At 36.2% G+C, this 17,075-nt stretch overlaps 1 protein-coding gene across 5 annotated transcripts in view; it reads left to right on the top strand.

Annotated features, from left to right (window-relative positions):
* The window catches only part of RMDN2 (regulator of microtubule dynamics 2), a 128,959-nt gene that overhangs the window by 60,402 nt on the left and 51,482 nt on the right, over nucleotides 1-17,075 (top strand). For all 5 annotated transcript variants that reach the window (XM_011997343.1, XM_011997345.1, XM_011997344.1 and 2 more), the window contains 5 exons: nucleotides 1,197-1,272; nucleotides 2,498-2,575; nucleotides 8,867-8,965; nucleotides 15,461-15,514; nucleotides 15,607-15,687. In XM_011997343.1, coding sequence (XP_011852733.1) covers nucleotides 1,197-1,272; nucleotides 2,498-2,575; nucleotides 8,867-8,965; nucleotides 15,461-15,514; nucleotides 15,607-15,687 — 388 coding nt within the window. The remainder of the gene's footprint in view (nucleotides 1-1,196; nucleotides 1,273-2,497; nucleotides 2,576-8,866; nucleotides 8,966-15,460; nucleotides 15,515-15,606; nucleotides 15,688-17,075) is intronic.

The raw sequence follows: 17,075 nt of genomic DNA, 5'->3' as shown, positions 1-17,075 counted from the left end.
GAGGTACATGAAATTCAGTCTGATTTTAGAATTTGTGAGTAGTAGTGTATCCTAATCTAGTTAAGTTCTGAGGTTGTTTTTAATAGGTTGGTATGGTCTTCCTCCTTGCTTCTACTATAGCAGATTCTGCTGATTATACAGAAACTGAAAACAGAGATCAAAAAGGTCATAACTGAAAAGTGGCCATTTTATTGGTTGTGCATAGGTGGTATGGATTTGTGTCTGGGAATGGTCTTACTGTTCCAAATTAAAATTGTTCACTTTTTTTGTACTTGGAAGTTATGTGTATTCACAGAAATGACTGAGATAAATAACATCTGAAGTTATATTTTTCATCTTAGTTATTATGATAATGCAAGTAAAAATTAACACCTACTCTTGAAATATTTAAGTAAATGGATATTTTACCTTAGACAAAAACACTCTGAAATACTTCAAAGATTTTTGTACAGATAGAAACACTCCGAATGTGAAAAGCAACATATCCTCAATTTTTCCAGTAAATAAGCAAATTGCGGAACAAATATTGCACGCAACTTAAAGTCAAATAATTATTTGTGTAAATTTTGTATTCCCAGTGAAAACAAATAAATGACCGATGGGATGCACTATTCTAGTAATGCAGTGTTTCCAGGAAGGGTTGAAGGAGAAGGGGAAATCTTTTGAAAAAGCATATTTTAAAATTACCTTTGATTTTGGTTTAATCATGGTATTTATTTGCATATTCATATTAAAGGAGCTCATGAAATTTTAAGTTTTTTAAAAGAGGGAATGAATTTTTTAAGTTGACCTGAACTGTTTTTAATGTTATAAATCTGTTGACTATATTTTTTCTAATTTAATACTTAAAATGATTAGACTTTTTCTGAGAATTTCTTCATGACTTTAATATTGATGATGATGATAGTGGCAGGTAGCTTTTATTGAAACTCCCTATGTCCTGGGCACTGTTCTAATCACATTACCTGTTTTAGCTTATTATACCCTCACAATATACATATCAATATTGTTAGTATCCCCAGTTATAGGTGAGAAAACTAGCCTCATGTTAATGTCAAGTATTTATTATTGTTAGGGCCCTTATATGAATACTCTTGTTAAATATGAATGAATGTTTTAGAGTTTCTTTTAATGTTATGTTTTGGTAGCATTTTATTGAAAATTTACACAATGGCCACTGTTTTTATCATTTTCAGGTATGCAGTTTTGTGTGGCTATGTATCTGAGTTTGAGGGTTTACAAAACAAAATCAACTATGGACACCTCTTCAAGGTATTTCTTTTTTTTTTTTTTTCATATTTCTTTTCAGATCCAGACTTATGGAAGGGTATTCATTAATAATAAAAATGTTTTAATGTAGCCATATGTTCCATCAACAGACATAAACCAGATTATTCAACAGATTAAGCTCTGGGAATTTGCTTTTTTGTTTAAACATCAGAAAATGAAATATGATACTCTTTAAATAGTGCTATGACAAAAAGAATTATTTGGGTGATTAAAGATTATTATTAGTTCAGATTCTGAAAGAAGTCACAGAGTAGATGAGTATTACCTTTTCAAAGATTAAGAATTAGCCAGCGGGTGCAGTGGCTCACACCTGTAATCGCAGCACTTTGGGAGGCTGAGGCGGGTGGATCACTTGAGGCCAGGAGTTCGAGACCAGCCTGGCCAACATGGTGAAACCCCATCTCTGTGGGAGGCTGAGGCAGGAGAATCGCTTGAACCAAGGAGGCGGAGGTTGTAGTGAGCTGTGATCATGCCACTGCATTCCAGCCTGGGCAACAGAATGAGACTCTGTCTCAAAAAAAAAAAAAAAAAAAGCCTTTTGGTCATAAGCTCAATAACAGCATGAGTGTGACCAGCACTAAGTAGTTAACAATCTCTGCATATTGATTTGGTGGAGGAAAAGTAGGATCCAATCTAGGATTTAAATTTGCCATGATAGACAAATAAAGTAAGTAATCCACACACACACATAATGTATTATTTGCCTCCATAGCTCAATACATAACCCTCAATGTCAATAATTACAGAGATGAGTAAACATTTCTTCCCTATTTTCTAGCTCCCTATAACCATTTGATAATGCCAAAGGATTAGATTTCTCTCCCATCTAACTCTTCTATTTTTTTCTGCCATTATCCCCTATTCCATGTCATTTGATATTTGTAAGCTCACCTCAGAATCAGTAACTATTCACTAGTTAAGTCATAGGTAGGCAAACATATGACTTTGGTGTTTTCTAATTTTATAACAGTATTTTGGCTTTAAATTACACGTAGCTTTATTAAATCCTAGTCACAGTTCCGGTTCTGGTTGTAAGCAATCATTTTGGTAATTTAATTATTCATAAGATTTCATTGTATTAATGATAGAGATGGCGAGGACTGAGACAACATTTTAAAACCACTTTTGAGTTACTAGGCTGTGGTGTAGTTCCATTCAACAATATCTGAAACTTGGGAGATGATTTTCCTTTGGATGCTTCTTTCAGGAACATCTAGATATAGCAATCAGACTTTTACCAGAGGAACCCTTTCTATATTACCTCAAAGGAAGATACTGTTACACTGTAAGTTGGATGCCTTTATTTATAAACTTTATTTGAATGTAGTATGATTATAGGATAAATTTTCAAAGACTTATTGTTTTATTTTTACCCAGTGCCTACTTTAGGGAGAATTATAATAGCAATATAAATTTTATTTTAATGTATAATACATATGTTAAAATTGTATTTGAATTTATAATTTATACATTATAATTTTAAAATCTATAATCTAGGTATTTTATAATTTATAAACTTGTAATTTATATATATTTGTATGTTATATGCCGTATTTTATATATATGTGACCTTTTTCTTTCCTGCTCTTTCATTTCTTTTTGCAGTAGTCACATTCCCTCCCTTTGTAGATATCTCAGTTTGGGATCAACCATCCACACACATGCCCTGTGTCTAGGTCACTACTCACGGTTCTGTAGGAGGACTTTTTTTCATCCAGTAGTGTATACTGAGCACAAATTATGTGCTAACTAACTGGCCAGAGATGAATAAAACAGTCCTTGCTTTTAAGGAACTTAATTTGGAAGGGTTACGCGACATATATAGCTCAAATAAAAGCAGTTGGTCCATGTCTTAAATGACACTATTAGTTCATAGAAAATTACAGAATGTGAAAATGTATCTTAAGAATATGTGAAAAAAATTATTGTGAAAGGACAATGCCATTTTTGAATGATAAAATTAGGGTAGGCAAAGAGATAACTTCTTCACTGCAGCTGAAAGAGAATTAGAGGTGAAGAAAGAAGTTTGGTTTTATTGAACACCTGCTCTATGCCAAATATGCATTCTGTCCTTTATATTTCTTGTTGCATTTCATCCTTAAAACACTGCTATGAAGCAGTTGTTATTATACCAGTTTTAAAGGTTAAAAATCTGAGTCTTCACGATATTAAGAACCTTCCCAAAGTCCATTTAACTGGTCAATGAAAGAGGCAGCATTGAAATTCAAATTTAATTCCAAAATTTATGCTCTTTATATTGTGTTACATACAAAGAAAACTTACATTTTGTTAAGGAAAAAGGAGTAAAGGTATATCATCTGTTTTTCTTATTTTTTCCTAGTTGTAAGACGGCAAAGTCAAATAATAGAATGACACTCAAATTTTTATAATCTACTCAATGCTGTAAAATACACAATGATGCCTTCATGCTGTGAAATATTGTACTGTTGAGTACACTACTAATTTGCTAAGGTTGTATTACCTCCCAACAACTCACATGTTTTACTTACAGTTTATTTTCTGTTGATCCAAAGTTATCTGAAAGAGTTATTTCTTCAAGGAAAGAGTCCACATTTTACACTTTTTGATAATTTTCTTTCAGCATCTAGTTCAGTTTTTTGGCACTTAAAATAAGCTGCTTCTACAAGAATTTGTTGTTTAAATGGTTGATTCACTAAAACTAGAGAAAAAGTCCAAAAATCAAAGAATATGAAAAGCAGTAGTAATAATGGCTAACATGTACATGGCTCTTGTAAGCATTTTATGTGACTGTAAACATTTTATATATTGTAGCTCACTCACTTTTTCAAAAACCCTATAAGGTTGATAAGGTCAATAATTTGCCCAGAGTCACTCAGCTAATAAGCAGTAGATAATAAGTAGAACAGGATTCAAACACAGGCAGTTTGTTTCTCTTTTTCTTTTCTTTTTTTCTTTTTTTTTCTTTTTTGAGACCACGTCTTGCTCTGTCACCCAGGCTGGAGTGCAGTGGCATGATCTCGGCTCACTGCAGCCTCCACCTACTGGATTCAAGTGATTCTCTTGCCTCAGCCTCCCGAGTAGCTGGGATTACAGGTGTGTGCCACCATGCCCGGGTAGTCTTTTTTTGTATTTTTAGTAGAGATGGAGTTTCGCCATGTTGGCCAGGCTGGTCTCACACTCCTGGCCTCAAATGATCCACCCGCCTTGGCCTCCCAAAGTGCTAAGATTACAGGCATGAACCACTGCACCTGGCCCAGGCAGTTTGCTTCTAAAGTCTTTGCTCTTAACTAGTAAGCTCTACTGCCTACAAATTATAAGTATAGGTAATAAATATGAATTGTGGGAGAGGAAGTTGGAACTCTTTCCATCAGGGGGAATCAGCTTCCGCCAAGGTAATAAAGCAAGTATGAGCAAATGTGTAAAGAATGTTTCCAGCATATGCAGAATAGAGAACTCAAAATTTTCTGGCCACACAATATCTTAAAGTGTGTGTTAGCTTGAAGTGTGTATGTCTATTTCTAATCAGGTCAGTGAAGGAATCTACAGAAAAAAATAAATAAAATAAAATAAAAATAAAATAAGAACCTACAGAAAAATAAATAAAATAAAATAAAACAGCCAAAGGCCAGAAACAAAGCAAGAATACCAGTTCCAAGGACTGGTAAACCAACTTGAAACCACCTGATAGTCAGGGGCGTTTACCAAGGTTGGTAACCTAAAGCTTAGTCTGCAGACCTTTGTTGGGTTTGGGGGACTACAGACCTGAGCAGAGCAGAGAGCAGCTTAAAGACTGCCACAAATATACAGGACTCAAAAAAGTACAATGGCCGGGGGGCGGAAAAGATGAACTTAAATGAAATTTATTCAGCAGAAGCTTATAGCAGTGAAAATTCATTTTCAGCTGTAACAATTGGGAAGATAGAGCTGAAAAGAGGAAATGCTCCTAAGATTTAAAAGCCATTTACCCAACCTCACAAGTTTCTGGAACTTCAATGTGAATTACCTGTCTAGGCTTAAAAGCCCAAGAAAGAAATTTTTATTCAAAATGGACTCTGATCTTCATGCCATAGAGAAATGGCAAAAGCACATGCCAATCCTCTGTAGAAGAAGGTACCTTTAGATAGACTTTGTAAAACTTTCACAGAAAGTATCCCAACAATGATGAGTTCACAGTCAAAAATTATAGACTATACAAGGAAACAAACGAACAACAATGACAGCAGAAAACAAAACAAAACAAAAAACCAGCAGTGGACCTAAAAGGACTTCAGATTTTGGAAATATGGGATACAGAATATTAAATATCTACATATAATGTGTTTTTTAAAATAAGAGGAATTGGCAGGGGATAGATGAACAGCATAAGCAAAATTCAGTCCTGCTTTCTGAAAATAAACTGTTTGTTATGGCCATGTAACAGGACAAGCTAGAACTTTCAAAAGGACTTGACAGCTTTTCTCTTACTCCAGGATGTCAGGCAGTCTTTATAACATTACCTATGCTAATTACAGCATTTTGTCTAACACCTATTATGGCCATAAAATTAAATCGAAAAGATGAAAACTAGAAGTATTTCCACATATGTTTGACTGTTTTCCAGATCACATTTCAATTATTTCACAAAAGAAAGCCTGTGAGTGGTAAGCAAGCATATGAAAAGATATTGGTCATCAGTAGTCATTAGAAAAATGCAAATTAAAACCACAGAGAAAGACTGCTTGCTATATATTCACTTTTTAAAGGGGCTAAAATTTAAAAGATGGCAATAGCAAGTACCAGCAAGGATATGAAGCAATTGAAACTCACATGTTTCAATGGGAATATGTGAATAATGAATATATGATCAATTCCTAAGTATTCACCAAGAGAAATAAAAATATATGCTCACACAAAGACTAGCATATGAATTTTCATAGCAACTTTAGCAGCATAACAACATGCATGACTCTTCAAAGTGTTATACCAAGAAAGCTCACAAAAGACTACCTAATTGCATTGATATGAAACTCTAGAAAAGGCAAATTATAGTCAGATCAGTATTTGTCTAGGGCTAGGAGCAGGTTAAGGAGATTGACAGCAAAGGGATATGAGAGAACTTTTTAGGATGATGAAAATGTAGTATATATTGATTGTTGTGGCAGTTACAGGATTGTATGTATTTATCAAAACTCATCGAACCGTACACTTCTAATGGAGGAGATTTTATGTAGATTATACTTCAATAAAGCCAATTTAAAAAATACATAATGACCAATAAACATAGATAGTAAACATGTAGAAAAGTTATATCAAATAGTAAGCAAATAAATAATAAACTAAAACATATATATGTGTGTGTGTGTGTGTGTGTGTGTGTGTGTGTGTGTGTGTGTGTATATATATATATATATGTATATATGGTTTCAGGCTTCTGTTGGGGGTCCTGGAATATACTCCATGAAGAAGAGGGGATGACTACTACTACTACAGACACACACACACATAAATTTTAAGGCAAAAGTATATCTAGAGATAAAGAGCGTAACTATATAGAAAGTTTAATTCACAAGGAAAGTATTTATAAACTAGTGTGCTTCTAATGACAGCCTCAGAACTATAAAATAAACATTGACCAAATTATAAGGATAAATGTACAGATCAACCATATGCTGGTAGTTTCACCCACCCCTTTTGGTAATTAATGGAACAAGAAAACAAAAAAGTATTAGTTTGTAAAACATGGAGCCTCACATTTAACAAGCCTGATCTAATAATTATGAAGCCATGTGGCTAACCATTGGAGAATGGACATCTTTTCAAGCATATGCAGAATGTGTACTAAAATGGACCATATATGAGGCCAGGAAACAAATCTTAATATATTTCAAAGAATTGATGTCATGCAGTTTTTCTGACCATAATGCAATTAAACTAAAAATTTTAAAAAATTATAGAAAATGATAATAAAAACCCCAAGTAGATGCCATTTGATTCCTACTCATTTTATAAAAATTTTAAAATCTCAGTATGAGGTGTTGCAAGGATATGGAGCAACAGGAATTTTTACATTGCTGTGGAAACATAAATCAACATGACTACCTTGGGAACCATTGAGTAGTGTCTTTTAAATTTGAATATTTGCCTGCCATGTGATCATGCCTACCCACAGAGCCTCACAAATGTGCTCCAGAAGGCATGTGCAAGAATGGCTATGGCAGCCTTGGTCCTAAGAGCAAAAAAATGAAAAAGACCCAAATGTCCATTGACAAAAGAGTGGATAAAAACATTGCTGATGTCTGTTGAAATGATGAAATATTTCAGTTATTTAAATGACTGAACTTCAGTCATACTCATTATCCTGGATGAAATCTTAGAACCATACCATTAAGTGAAAAAGCAAGTCATACCGGAAATAAGCAGTATATTATTTTTTACGAAGTTCAAAGCAAAGCAAAAATAAGCATACCAATATGAAAAATTATGTCAAAAAATAAGGAAATGATTTTTTAATTAAAGGATAATGAACTGGGTGAGGTGGCTTATGCCTGTAATCCTAGCAGTTTGAGAGGCTGAGGCGAGAGGATCTCTTGAGCCCAGGAGTTCAAGACCAGCCTGGATAATATAGGAAGACCCTGTCTCTACAAACAATTTAAAAAAATTAATTGAGCATGTGATGCACACCTATATTCCCAACTACTCAGGAGGCTGAGGTAGGAGGATTGTTGAGCCCAGGAGTTTGAGGCTGCAGTAAGCCATTATCATACCACTGCACTCCAACCTGAGCAACGAGGTGAGACATTGTCAAAAAAATTTAAAAAAAGAGGATATTGGCTACCGAGGTATCTAGATGATGGGATTGAGAAGGAAGATACTTTATGGGTTTGTACAGAGCATCGACAGGGTCAATACCCTCTTAAGTTTCATTTTTGAGCCAGCTTAATCTTTTAGAATGAACATCTAATATTTTTATTTGGGGAAAAAGGAAAACTTTTTAGAAGAAAGCAAAAAATCAATGGTAATATGAAATTTCGTTTTGGTGGTTATTGATTCTTTAAAAAATCTTCAGGATTGTAAAATATGTATGGTGGGTCCCCATTCCCCACTCCTTCTGACTTGAGAATCCCTATTCTATTTATATTTCTGAGATGCTACTTCTGGGTCAGGAGGCCAGTTGGCAGCATGGAGTAGGCAGGAGGAGAGCAAAGGCAGTCTTGTAGCCCCTATGTGCTGTACGAAGAAATACACCATAGTTGCCTCAGAATCCAGAATCAGATGAACAAACAGGATCGGCATTATTTCCCACCCCATCCCTTTTTCCTCTGATTCGACATAAATCTTCTTATCAAAAGTATTTCAAGTTGGTTTTGAAACCAGTGCTTTTGGACCCCATGGTTCCTTAGAATTGTGAAAAAGGAAGGTAAAATATTAACATTAATGCCATGAGGGTGGTATCTCTAATATATATTATTTATGGATATATATTTACATTTGTATATGTTATATCTATGTACACACACACGTATATACATATAACACACACACATCTAACTGGGGAGAGATAATCCATTCAAAAGGTGAACAACTTTCTAAGAGTGATATTGTTGTGTATTTGCAGGTCTCAAAACTGAGCTGGATTGAGAAAAAAATGGCTGCTACTCTGTTTGGAAAGATACCATCTTCAACTGTGCAAGAAGCTTTACACAATTTCCTTAAGGTACATTTTGTCTATTCATTATTTTAGTGTCAGACTGATTACCCTCTGCACCAATCCCTGCTACCATTGTCAAGGAAATCTTTTCTCCATGTAGAGCCTCAGTTTGAATCCTAGTTTTGGCATGTTCTGTTTTAAGCCCCTCATAATGCAAGTTATTAATATGTTTTAAGTCTAAACTCCTTAGAACAGCTAGTTATGCCCTAGGTTCTAGGAATTACAAACCACTTTTTAAAAATAACTCAGCAGCTTAAATGAAGGTTTAGGTATGACAGCCCTTACTACTAAGTCCAAGAACAGCTCTCTGAGTCATGTGAGCATGTGCAGAAACAGTCACGCCCTGATGGTTAGGCTTAGTCCCAGTACTCCTGATTAGCCTAACACAGAACCAGTTTAATCTTAAAGAAATAAAAGTGCCAAAAGGAGGAGTTATTTTAAAAGCTACCTCCTAAAGTTGCAGACATTTCTCTGGAAGATTCTTGGGATATCAGACCAAATCAGTATTCTCAATCCTGTCTTAAAATGTGTAATCGCTGTACTCTACAACTCTAAGCAGTAATATATGTGTGTGAGAGCACACATGTAAATGTATAATATAGCCACCCATATAATCAACTTCCTGTTGGGGTAGTAATCCCTTTACCTTTCTCTGGAACCAACTTCAAAATTTTATAGTTACTAAATGTGTTTTCCTTCCCAATCTACCTACTTCAAGTTTATAAAAATGCAGACAAGGCTGTATGCGGTGACTCACTTCTGTAATCCCAACACTTTGGGAGGCTGAGGTAGGGAGATTGCTTGAGGTCAGGAGTTTGAGATCAGCCTGGGCAACATAGCAACACCCCATCTCTACAAAAAGTAAAAAAATTTGCTGGGTATGGTGGCATAACTACAGTCCCAGCTACTCAGGAGGCTGAGGCAGGAGGATCACTTGAGCCCAGTAGTTCAAGGCTGCAGTGAGCCATGATCGCACCACTGCACTCCAGCCTGAGCAAAAGAGCATGACCTTATCTCAATAATAATAATAATAATAATAATAAAAGTCTTGTGCATGCTAATATTTGTGCTGTACCTCAGGGATCAATTTTGTAGAATTGAGAGGGAATTTGTAGATCATGTAGTCTAAGATGGTGAGTAGGTTTCTTCTCACTTTCTCTCTGTCACCCCCAATGGCCAGTGGCTGCCTCAAGTGAAAAAGTGTCCTGAAATCAAGCACAAGCCCAGCAGAAAAGAGTTCAAAAAATAAAAAAGAAAAGGGCTGTACATTTCTTGTTTTTTGTGTAATTGATCCCTTTTTTTGTTTTATAAAAAGGGAGTCAAGACCTCAGGAACTTAATTTGTTCCATTTCACACAATGGCAATCAAAGATTTGGTTTAAATATGAGTGAAGGCTAAGACTGTATCACTCCCATGTCTTCACCTTTTTCCTACCACTGAAAATTAGTTCCCTCATTTTAAATTGTATAAGAATGTAGATTATGATCTATTTAAGATAAAATATTTATATAAAAGATGCCCCGTTAACTAGCAAAAATATTATCTGTACTCAAAACTCATTTCCTCATAATATCAAAGTTGTAATTGAGGAGCAGGTTTTCAGAACACTGTAGAAAAGTTCTTGAGATGCTAATGTGCCTGAAATAATACACAGATAAAATCAAAAGTGGGTAAGTAGCACAATAATGTTGAGGTAAAGAATGCAAATTTCAGAAACAGACTACCTGGTTAAATCTCAGCTCTACCACTTACCAGCTGATTAACATTGGGCAAATTGCTTAATATCTCTCTCAATTTAATCAATAACATGGAGATAATAGTACTTACCTCACAGTGGTGTTGTAAGGATTATCTACATTCCTACAAGTAAATTGCTTAGAGTGTGCCTAGCACCCAGTAGTCCTCAGCAAAAACTCACAGAATTTTAATTTCATTAAAATTTAAACACTTCAGCAAACCATCTTGGGGAGCCCCGCATTAGGTCATTACTTAGACTTTAGTCTCAAAATGCATTCCATGTTGTTTGTCAAAGGAAAGAGAGGAGGCATCAGGAATGCTTCTTGCCATATTTACTAGAACAGCTGAGGGGACTGAGGGGTCTGGAGTGCTGAGGCTAAGGCTGTGGTGGAACTAAGAAATCTGGGAGGTAGAGGAGAGGAAAGGGAAACAGCACAGACCCTGGCTCCCACATCCAGGAGAGTCTGCAACACCCTAGGTCCTACAACACAGCAGGCCGTGTTGTTGGGACCCAGACTGTAAGACTCCTGCCCTGAATTCACCCCTCCAAAGAGCATTCACAGGGGCCAGGAATGTGTCTCTAGAACCATCCAGCTGGGTCCTGTAGAGGTTGAGAACACTGAGTTTAGATTTGGATGAGTGAAGTTGAGACCTGAGCCTTTCCTATCTGAATGACCTGGACACATTTCCTTAGTTCGTCCACTCTCAAATTCTTCATCCGTGAAATGGCCATAATAATACCTACTTTGTACAGTTTTTGTGATGATTACAAAAATAATGTATTTTATATTCTTGGCCCAGAGTCTAACATGTTAAATGTTCTTTCTAAAAATCAATGTTAGCTACTATTGTTTTGCTATTATAGCAGGGGAAGATTGGCCCTCCACAGCCTCAAAGCATCTAGGAAGGTGGGTTAGACACCTGTAGGAATGAATCGTCTGTGAATCCCCTGGGGAAATTCTTTCAAACTATAGCATGCTTCCCACCTCATCCAAAATGCTGGCATGATTCCCTAGGGCAGTGGTTCTCAACCTTGGCTGTGCATTGCAGTCATCTGGGGCACCTTACAAAATGGCAGCCCAGGCCATGACCCACACTCATTGTTTCAGAACCTCTGGGTATCTTGAAGTATAGTTTATAAGCAATAAATTGTACCCATTTTAGGTGTACAGTTCAGTGAAGTTTGACAAACTTATATACCTATGTAACCACCACTGTAACCACCACCATTTCAAGATAGCGTTTTCATTATCCTAGAGAGTTATCTTTGTCCCTTTGCTGTCAATTTCCCCCATCTCCTGCCCCAGGCAACCACTGATCTGCTTCCTATCACTGTAAATTAGTTTTGCCCATTCTAAAATTTAATATAAATGGAATCACACAACATGTACTTTTTTGTATATCTGGTTTGTTTTACTCAGCATACTGTTTTGAGATTCATTCATTTTATTGAGTGTATCAGCAGCTCCTTTTCATTGCTGAGTAATATTCCATTATATGGTTATACCATAATTTGTTTATGTGTTAACTTACTGATAGACATTTGAGTTGTTTCTAGTTTGATGCTATTTTCAATAAAGCTTCTGTGAACATTCAAATGCAAGTTTGGTGTGAACATATTTTATTTCTCTTGGGTGAGCACCTAGGGGTGGAATTGTTGGGTCATATGGTATGTGCTTTTAAATCTTGATCAGTGTTTTTAAAGATCATAAAGCTATTGATTCCAATGGCAGCTGATGGCATGGCTGGAAACCACTGAATCAGGGGATGGGTGTGTGTGGTAAACGACAGGTGTGGCAATGTTGGGAGACAGGCTACCCTGATTGCACTTACTGTTTGCAATCATATGATCCCTGAGTCTGTACTAGTGGCTTCCCCAGCTGCAGAACTCTCAGCTGTGTCCTGATATGGTATAAGGCTGCTGCTTGAGCTTATAAGATGTTTTAAAGAAGAGCTAATTTATTCAACAGTGTTTATTAAGCACATAACTAGTGCCAAACATGGCATCAAATACTGGGAACACAGAAATGACCAACATAGTTCCTGTCTTCAAGGAACTTGGATCACCAAGACAAATTAAATATATGTAATATTCTTTGCCAGGTGTTATGATAAAGAATGTTCTAAGGGCCTCTTTAGAAACTGCCTCATCATTGGAACATTACATTGAAACATTAGCATTTGAGTAATGCTGCGCTCCTTGTAATTCATCCAAGGCCTTTTATGAAAGGTCAGAATCTGTTTTACCTTAGGAATTCAGTGTTGTTAGTTGCCTGTCTGTGTTCTGTTGGGCTTCAGTTTTTTAAACCATGAGAACAAAAAGAGGTATTCTTATTTATAATCACTTTAGTTTACTAAACATAGGTGTTAAGGTATATATGCAGAATTAGAATGCCAGTACTAAAGAAATAAGCTCTTTACATGCATATATTGGGGCAAGTTGTCCCCAATATGGGATTCGGGCAGAGCTGAGGCAACTACCGGGCATAGAAGAAGGTATAATTGAATAAAGTTCAGTCTTAAGTCCCTCTTATTAGAATGGCTCAAGAAATTCTCTTACCAAACTAGAAGCCTTGAAATGGAGATGATTAGACAAGAGAGAAGCAGAAGAACCAGAATCCATGGATGGCACTATAGGATGGTCAAGGCTCTGGCTTGATTGAAATTGACAACTTCCCTTAATCTGTTGGTAGCTTTGCTGTCTCTCCAGCAGGTTTCATTCCATGCCCAGACACTGTTAAGCTACCTGATTTTAAAGTTTTATACCGAGTCTGGCTCCCTACCCTAGGAGATTTTTGTCCTCCTCCTTCTAGAACCTTCTCTTTTGGATTCTGTACAGAATAAAATGTCTTTTAAAAGGGATGTGCCCTCATAAGGTGTTGGACCACTCCTCAGCACCCTGATTTGGATTTATCTTCATTAGTATCTCTTTAAAATATATATATATATTATTTTGATTCAGCTATTCAACTTCTGGGAATCTCCCTTATAGGCATACACACACATATACACAAACATACGAGAAAAAGTATGTTCATTGATTATTAGTAGCAATAATGAAAATGGAGAATAAATCAAGATGTCCAATGGGAAATGCTTCCTTTCATTATGATTCATGCAGAATATGAAATACAGCTCTTAAAAATGATGAAGTATATCTATGCTAACATGAAAATGTGTTTGTAATATGGGGAAAAAGTCTGGGGCCAATATGTAGATTTTCTATCAATGTGCACATTTATTCAGTTTTATGTATTTATTTGTATTTTTCTAGCTTTACTGAGATATAATTGACAAGAATTATATATATGTAAATTATATATATGTAAAATGGTTCCATTTTGTTTCATTTTCAAAAGCCAAATATCTGTTTTTTTATTTGCCTATACTTGGCAAAGAGTCTGGTAGGATACATGTCAAACTGCTGATAGTGGTTACCCCTGGGGCATGAGATTGAAGTTGAGAATAAAACTAGGAAGGAGAAATTTTCACTTTTTAATTTTGGAAATGTCTGGATTGTTCTTATCTTGTGAAACAAGGATATTTTTGTAAATATTTAAAAGCATCCTCTTCTCTTGTGTTCTACCCCGCTCCAGGGTGGAGACTCCAGGTTGTAAGCTTGCTTGCCTGGGCCTTCAAAACAGCGAAAGCTGACTCTGAAGCAAGACTGACTTAGGTTCTAAGAAGAGCTGTCTAGTAACAATCCCATACCTGAAAGAATTCTTGTTTCCCAGAGATAAAGTAAAGGAACTGGTACATAACAAGCCTGACCTAGGTTCTAAGAAGGGCTGTCTGATAACAATACCATACCTGAAATAATTCTTATTTCCCAGAGATAAAGGAACTGGTACATAAAAGATTAGTAGATAATAGAAAAGTACCTTTATAATACCCACTCATGTCTACTACCTGGATTGGTTATTTCAAGGATCTGTCTTTCCTTTAAAAGTCCATGATTTGATGGACTTCAGATATTATTTAACTCCTGTGGAATATGTTGAAATCATAAGAAATCAAATATTAATCTAGTGGAAGATGCTTGCCATGGGGTACCAGTCATGCTCTACTCTCATTTTCTAAATAGATAGTGAGGCCAGGAGTGGTGGCTCATGCCTGTAATCCCAGCACTTTGGGAGGTCAAGGGGGATGGATCACCTGAGGTCAGGAGTTTGAGACAAGCCTGGCCAACATGGTGAAACCCCATCTCTATTAAAAATACAAAAATTAGTCAGGCATGGTGGCAGGTGCCTATAATCCCAGCTACTCGGGAGGCTGAGGCAGGAGAATCACCTGAACCTAGGAGATGGAGGTTGCAGTGAGCTGAGATCGCACCACTGCACTCCAGCCTGGGCAACAGAGCAAGATCCAATGGATGGATGGATGGATGGATGGATGGATGGATGGATGGATGGATGGATGGAGTCCTAGGAATATCACCAGTTGTTTGTTTTTGAAAAGAATGGAGAAAGAAGACTGAGGAAAATTATTATGTAAAGAAACCTCAAAACCATAAAGTATCTCATTGCTTTGTAAGCTTTATGACCATGGTAATCAATTTTATTTTAATGGCTAAATGCAAAGGCTGTGTTTCCACTCAAAAGATACTTAAACTGATCAAGTGATTCAAATGTGAAACAACCAACCTAAATTCTTACGGCAGTTTGGTTCATAATATTTTATTTATTTAAATATATTCTCTTCATTTGTGGTTATTGTTATTTTAATATTGACCTCTTATTCTCTCCTGTTTTTCTCTCAAATCAGGCTGAAGAACTATGCCCTGGTTATTCTAATCCCAATTACATGTACTTAGCAAAGGTAATGAAGACCACTGTTCTGCTTTAAGATCACTTTGAACCCGTCACATAAAAACATGATTATGTTTAATATTGGTTATTTCTCATTTCCAGTGTTATGCTGATCTTGAGGAAAACCAGAATGCTTTGAAGTTCTGTAATTTGGCATTATTGCTTCCTACTGTTACCAAAGAGGTAAGTCCAGAAAGTGACAGTGCTGTTGTCTTATTAGTACTATTCAAGCTCAAAATATGAATAACTTCCTTAGATACGTTTGTAGTTTTCTCTATTCAATTTTATGTATTTATTTTTGTTCTAGCTTTATTGAAGTATAATTGACAAATAAAAACTATATATATACAGCATGATGTTTTGATAGACATATATGTTATGAAATGACTACCACAATCAAGCTAATTAACACATTCATCACCTCACATTGTTATTTTTTTTGCTGTTGAGAACATTGGAGATCCACTGTCTTAGCAAATTTCAAATATACAATATAGTATTATTAACTATAGTCACATTGCTGTCCTTTAAATCTCCAGAACCTATTCATCCTGCATAACTGAAACTGTGTACCCTAGACCAATATCTCCTTATTTTTCCCACCCTCCCAGCCCCTGACAGCCACCCTTCTATTCTCTCCTTCTATGATGGAGTTTTCTTTCATACTAAAACCTTTGACTTGGATTTTACATGTACTATGAAGTTTTAAAATTTGCTGTATCTCTGTAAGATAACCTGTCACCAGGAGGCCCTAGCGGTTAAAGCATCCTGATGCTTGTTAGATATAAGACAGCAGGGAGTGAAGCCAGCATAATTCCTTCAGTGGGAAGGAGGTGGCGCAGCATAATTCTGGGGAGCTGAGGATTAACTATATAGGCAACAAACAAGCTAGACAGGTGGCCCAGCCTACAGCAAGGGGAGCGACCATGGGTTGCCATCCTCCGTGCCCAACTCACAGCAGTTATGGCTATCCAAGGCCATGACAAAGATGAAAAATACGTAATAACATGTTTTTGGTTTTTGGACACTGGCCATTAATGAAAAAAACTATTGCCCTGTCTCTTGCCCTTTTATTCAGTAATTCAGGATTCTGGGTATGCTGTAAGTTTCAAGCATTCCACAGGCTTAACAACTCAGTCTGCTCCTATGAGCTGTTGACTGGTGGTGTGGGAACAACAACAAAAAAAATAGGTATATATTTTCCTCCTCTTCTCATACCACCAAACATTATCATCCTCTAAATCGTAACAGAAAAGAAATGCCTCAGAAAAAAAAAAAAAACACCTCCTCTTTTTCTGTGTTGGAGCAGTACAGGTTCCAATATTTATTGTGATCTGAACTATAAACAAATAAGACATGCCTGTTGCCTTCTAGGAGGCTATAGCCTAGAAGGGAACATATGGTGTGTGTCCAAATAACTGTAGCTCAAAGCAGAAAGCATGAGGTACTAAGAGAAGTACAAATCCTCAGTTATGGAAATTTTGAAAAAGGAGAAATTATTTTCACCTAGAAGAGGCCAGGTGGCATCAGAGGCAGACTTTGAAAGATCTATATAATATGGAGTTGTGGAC

Source organism: Mandrillus leucophaeus, unplaced genomic scaffold (genome assembly GCF_000951045.1).
Source record: "Mandrillus leucophaeus isolate KB7577 unplaced genomic scaffold, Mleu.le_1.0 Scaffold538, whole genome shotgun sequence".
Classification (NCBI taxonomy): Eukaryota; Metazoa; Chordata; class Mammalia; order Primates; family Cercopithecidae; genus Mandrillus; species Mandrillus leucophaeus.
This window is presented reverse-complemented; position numbering and strand designations above follow the sequence as displayed.